The sequence below is a fragment of the Enhydra lutris genome, unplaced genomic scaffold (assembly GCF_002288905.1).
Source record: "Enhydra lutris kenyoni isolate GAN:26980312 unplaced genomic scaffold, ASM228890v2 scaffoldscaffold29, whole genome shotgun sequence".
NCBI lineage: Eukaryota > Metazoa > Chordata > Mammalia > Carnivora > Mustelidae > Enhydra > Enhydra lutris.
In genome coordinates, this window is record NW_019154113.1 from 20,960,261 (window position 1) to 20,966,260 (window position 6,000).

The 6,000-nt window shown below is 51.9% G+C and overlaps 1 protein-coding gene across 1 annotated transcript in view; it reads right to left on the minus strand.

The window, feature by feature from the left end:
• The window catches only part of LOC111152574 (interleukin 16), a 70,706-nt gene extending 65,623 nt beyond the window's left edge, over positions 1-5,083 (minus strand). The window contains exon 1 of the mRNA XM_022511061.1: positions 4,757-5,083. Coding sequence (XP_022366769.1) covers positions 4,757-5,068 — 312 coding nt within the window. The 5' untranslated portion in view covers positions 5,069-5,083. The remainder of the gene's footprint in view (positions 1-4,756) is intronic.
• Between the last annotated feature and the right edge of the window lie 917 nt (positions 5,084-6,000).

Consider the following 6,000-nt stretch of genomic DNA (forward strand, 5'->3'; position numbering starts at 1 on the left):
ACTTCTTTTCTAAATATAAATACTGAGAAACTTTCTCAATCCAATAAAGGACGTCTACAACAAAACCAGGGCAAGCATCATACTTATTTGCAAAATAATGAAACTTTCTCTTGAGATCAGAAGGAGACAAGGTGCTACTGGCAGCGCTGGCCAGTGAAACAGAGGAAGAAAAAGTATAAAAATTGGAAGGAGGAGACAGAGCTCTGATTATTCAAACATAGTGGAAACATGATTGTCTCTTGCAAAAAACAAACGTAAACACTAGAGTCAGACTTGGGAGAGCTCTATCGTGCAGACGGACGGGTGGATTCAATACTTGGAAGGTATCAGTTCTCTTCAAATAAACCTGTAGAGTCAAGGCAATCCCATAAAAATCCCAATAGCATAACCGAGTCTAGTTTGAAGAACAAAGCTAGAGGACTTACCAGATATCAAAAAAATTATAAAACTGTCATAATTAAAACTGTGTGATATTAGTGTGGAGGAAAAAAAAAGACTAATGGATTGTAATGAGATGACAGAAAGACAGAGAGACAAATGATAGGTACGTGTGTAGACAGATGACAGATACGGTTCTTGACTTTTTTTTATAATACCGCTCTGCAGGGAAGCCTGTGCAGGCTCATCAAAAAATCATGCTAGGGGGAAAAAATCATGCTGGATCACCCAGATACCTGTACAGGGAAAAAACGTTTAAATATGTATTTCACAACGCATACAAAATCGACTTCATATGAATTAAAGATTCAAATGTGAAAGATAAAGCAGCACAGCTTCTAGGAGGAATGTGGGGAAATGCCTTCCTGAGTTTGCCGCAGACGATGACTTCTTTAAAAGGATCCTGTCGTCCTGCCCCCCGGGGAGACCTGGACCAGCCAGGAGCAGTCCGGTTTGGTTTTGCAATACTTGACTTGCTTTGGGAATTATGCAACTTCTAAAACTATAAAATAAAAAAATAAAAAGATCCCATCGTGAAATGCAAATCAGCACAATGAGGCATCAGCTCACACCTGTCGGAAGGGCTAAAATCAACAACGAGGGAAACAAGTGTCGGTGAGGGCGCGGAGAGGAAGGGACCCTCGTGCACTGTGGGTGGGCGTGCACACTGGGGCAGCCTCTGCAGGAAACAGTATGGGGCTCCTCAAAAAATTAAAATTAGAGCTACCCTACAGCCCAGCAATCACACTACTGGGTATTTGCCCCCAAAATACAAAAATACTGATTCAAAGGGATACATGTACCCCAGTATGTATAGCAGCTTTATTTACAGTAACGAAGATATGGAATTGGCCCACAGGACCATCGATAGAGGAATGGATAAAGAAGATGTGCTATAGACACACAGTGGAATATTACGCAGCCATGAAAAAGAATAGAATCTTGCCATTTGCCACAACAGGGCTGGAGCTAGAGAGTATTACGCAAAGTGAAATAAATCACTCAGAGGAAGACAAATACCATACGATTTCACTTATAAATGGAATTTAAGAAAAGAATAAGCATAGGGTAAAAAGAGAGACAAACCAAGAAACAGACTCTTAACTGTAGAGAACACACTGCTGGTCACCAGCAGGGAGGAAGGTAGAGGGTGGGGGAAACAGGTGATGGGACGGAGGAGGGCACCTGTGGTGATCAGCATGGATGAGGTATGAGAGTAGTAAATCACTATGTCGTACACCTGAATCTAATATTACACTGTATGTGAACAACATTGGAATTAAAGTATTAAAGAATAATAATTTAAAAATGAAACTGGACTTCTGGGCGGCTCAGTCAGTTAAGCATCTGCCTTTGACTCAGGTCATGATCCCTGTGTCCTGGGATCACATCCCATGTCGGGCTCCCCTGCTTAGTGGGGGGTCTTTTTCTCCCTCTACCCCTGCCCCCTGCTCATGATCTCTTTCTCACACTCTCTGTCTCTCAAATAGATAAATAAAATCTTTTGAAAAAATCTCTTTCAAATAAATAAAATCTTTAAAAAAATGTGTTTCAAAAAATGAAACAAAGAGGTTCCCTTTCGTGCATCTGGAGCCAGGCTTCCGCTGGCGGACGCAGACATGTCTCCCTCCCTCCACGATCTCCCCTGACTTCCCGCCCTCATCCGACCTGCACACCCGCCACCGCTCTGGTCCCTCCTTGCACTCCCTGCGTCCTTTCTCCACACGGGCTGAGCCTCCGGGAGCGGTGGGCAGGAGGACCCCTGTTCGACCTGAGCTCACCCTCACCTTCCGGGATCACCAAGATTTCACAGTCACTTGGCTGGACCCATTCACCTCCAGGGAGGTGCCATCGGAGGAGCATAAACCCTGCTACTGCACAGAGCTCCGGGGACATGGAAGACAGCCCACAAGGCTCTTTCGAGGATATAGTTCTGTTACTCCTCCTCTGCGTGAGACCCTCCCCTAAGAAAGTGGAACAAGGAATGCCATGGCTTGGACGAGGGAAAAAGGGACAGGATTCACTGGGCTCACACCTGTCCCCTTCTCCAGAGCACGAGTTCCCTGAGGGAAGGAACAGTTTCCAATACGTTTCTTAATCCCCAGGGGGTAGATAGATAGCTATAGCCCAGAGGTAGCAGGTGCTTAGCCAGCGTTTGAAGAAACAGAAGGAAAGGGGAGGAGGGAGACAGGAGGGAGAACAAAGAGGGAGGGGAGGAGCACAGTCTGGGCGAGGCCTCAGTGCCACCTGCCCGAGCTTCCTTCCCTCTGGCTCGGTGTCCTACCCAAAGGGCATTTTGAAATACTCTTTCCATTCGGAAAAAAAGTGGGTCTGGAGTAGCCAAAGGGTCTGAACATTTCTTCCTTTTCAAGGTCTAGGCCTGATACACTGAGTATTTTTGTTTGTTGGGTTAGAGAGTCTAGTTATCAACGTTCTTCCACTTGAATTCACCTCTGGGGGCCTGCAAGCTTCCCCTGAAGCAGGAGCCTCACCAGCGCCTTCTCGCATGACGTGGGTTCGATGCTCGCTCCGGACTCTGCGCATTCCCAACCCGACGTGGGTTCGATGCTCGCTCCGGACTCTGCGCATTCCCAACCCGACGTGGGTTCGATGCTCGCTCCGGACTCTGCGCATTCCCGCCCAGCCCCAGCACATCCCCGGGCACTCATTTCCTCAGCCCTCGTCGTGCCAAGCACAGCGCCTCCAAAAAGGCTTTCTTTTTTTTTTTTTCAATTTGGCTGTTCGTCTAACTTCCTCTTTAATTTTCATATGAGGCATTTCTAGAGGAGAGACTGATGTCACAGGGCCTCTTTCCAGATACTGTTTTGAAATCAATGTAACCACAGCGCTGCTGGACACTGAGGAGTCCATCTGGGCCAACTGAGTCACGCCCGGGCACAGGGCGGGTTAGGAGCTGGGGCAGGCACTAGAGTGTCCCTCCAAAAGGGGGAGAAAGGGGGGTGTTATTCAATACTGAGGCACCCCCAGGAAGAACATCGGGACCAGCTGTCACCTTTGCCCTTATGTCCTGTCCTGGCGCTCCTGATAGGAGACCTCCCCAGACACTGAACCCTCAGTTGCTTAGAACTCTAGCCTGGATGGCTCAGGATCACCTGTGCTCCTCAGAAGGAAAACAAGAGCTCGGGTTGGGTTCCAAACTGGCCAGTAGCCCTCCCTGGCTTCCTGGGCCATCCTTGCCCTCCGCGGGACTCAGCTGTGCACATTACCCGCTCCCCACCTCCCAGCCTCGGTCCATGCCTCTCCTGTCCTATTGGGAGGGCTCAGGCCATACCAGCAGAAGTCATGTCATGGGTGACAGAGCAGCCCGTGCTGAGTGAGGCTCTTAGGGAAGCTGCTTAACTCTGGAGACCTCCAGGGCTATCCCGTCTCTGGAGCCCAACAGCCCAACCTGGAGGGATGGTCCCTGATAGTGTTTATTGTACACATGCTAAGCAATGGATTTCCTCCTCAAGGAAGCAAGCTGTGCAAAGGTCCTGGATCCCCTCCACGGGGACTGGAATGTCTTCCCAACTTTCTGTTGACAATCGTGTGCCCGTGCCAGTAGGGGTGGGACAGACCCTTCCCGGCTGGCCTGTTGCCGGGTAAGCCACATGAGCTCCAAGGTTCTGGGCTGCTTGGACCCTTGAGAAATCCCACCTTGGATGGAAGGCTGAAGGCACAGTATTGGACAGAGAATCAGCCTCTATCCCCCTCTATTAGCAATTTCCATCTTGTGATAACACAACTTGAAATATGTCCTAATGGAAGAGAAGTCATTCTGAATTTTTGCCGAATTTTCAGCTTTCCTTGACCCCTCACCTCCTGTTTGCTCCAGCACTCACACCCGTGTGGGGACCGGCAGGGGCACCTGGCAAATGCTCATGGTCAGCACTCAGGGAGCAAATGCACTGATCCTCTCGTCCTTGCCCCGAGTGACGTGAGGTCTGCTCCTTGCCCGGGGCCCCGTAAGTCAGTGACCTGAGATGCGCGCGTATGCCAGAGAGTGTCTGCCTGAGATGAGAACATGCCAGTGTACTGACCACTGCCCAGCATTTTCCAGCAGGGACCCAGGCTCAGTTTCCCTCCCACCAACACAGCATCTCATTGAATCTCTCAAGTGAGAAGGTTAACTGAGCCTGATTCACTACCATGCTCATTATTACCGTTCCGGTGAGCCCTGCCTCAGCTTCTTCCTTGCTTTTGTTCAGAATTAGAACTCTCTGCCTTCCTGACCTCCGAGTAAAGAGGTTCAAAGACCTTCATTCGGAGCCCCGAAACCAACCACAGACTCTTCCGACCGTGCCGGCCCTGGGCGTACCTTCATGAAGAGTAGCCTCCTGCAGCTCTTGCCTCGGTCACTCCCAGCTGCTTGGACCTGAACCGCCTCGGAGGCCAGCGCCAGATCAGGAATGCTGCTGGGCCCGGCCTCCGATGTGTCTGCCAGCTGCACAGATGAGTGGAAAATCCCCTCCTTGCCCTGGCCCAGGGAGATCTCGAAGGGATCCGGGTATCTCTCATCGGGGCTTGAACCATCGTCACTGGTCTTAGCGTTACAGAGCATCAGGGACCGGGAGATGGACCGCAGTTTTGTAGATTTCCTGCTCCTTCCAGAACGGCCGTGCGGGTCCATCCTCAGAGAGGAGGTGAGGCTGCCCTTCTTCTTCTCCCGGTCTGCGGCCCTTGGGTGGCGGGTGGTGACTGGGCTGGGCTTAGCTGCCACGTCGTGGGTCCCTGGAGGAAAGAGGAAGGAAAGAAGCAGTGTGACTCGCTACTGACAAGTGGAGTGGGACAGAGGCCTGGAGCAGAGCCACGGGAGCTGGTGCCCGTGTGGCAGGGCACGGGGGAGATCGAACTTTGGTGGCACTGGCCCGCCCACGTGGCCCACCTCATGGGGTCCGGGGGACCCAAGTGTTTACCACCCCCTCCACTCCCCGAAGCCAGAGCTTCTCTTATCCAAACCCTCACTCTGCAGACAGGGAAACCGAGGCACAGAACAGGGAAATGCAGACCCAAAGGCCCAAAGCGCCGTGGCAGAAAGCAGCCGTCAGAGTCCCGGGATGTCTTTAGAGACAGAGGTCCGAGCTTTGTGACATCTGTGCTTCCAGCCAGTCTGCAGGGGCTCCAGTCTATGGAGCGGGTTCGGGGTGATGGGGACGAGGATGTACCTGCCTGTCCCCTTACACCACCCCTGGTGAGTCCTGTAGCATCTCCAGAGAAACCCCAGAGTCCAGGAGCCCCAGCTGAGGACGGCTGCTGCCTTGTCCTCCTTTCCAGATGCAGAGCCTATGACCCGGGTTGGGACATAGTGTCGGCCGGTAGTGGGACATAGTGTCGGCCGACCCTCCAGGGCTGATGGCATCTAAGAGACGGTAGCATGGGGGGAACACCCTCACACAGCAGGTGCTTGGCAAACCAGTGTGCCCTTCCCAGGGCCCAAGGTCACAACCCGGCCAGAGGCTCCTGCTCCTTCATCCATTCCCGCCCCCAGCTCTCCCAGCCCGACAGAGGGAAGACTGGCCTCAGACACCTGTCAACCCCGTCCCTCGGTTCCTAGCCCGCCCT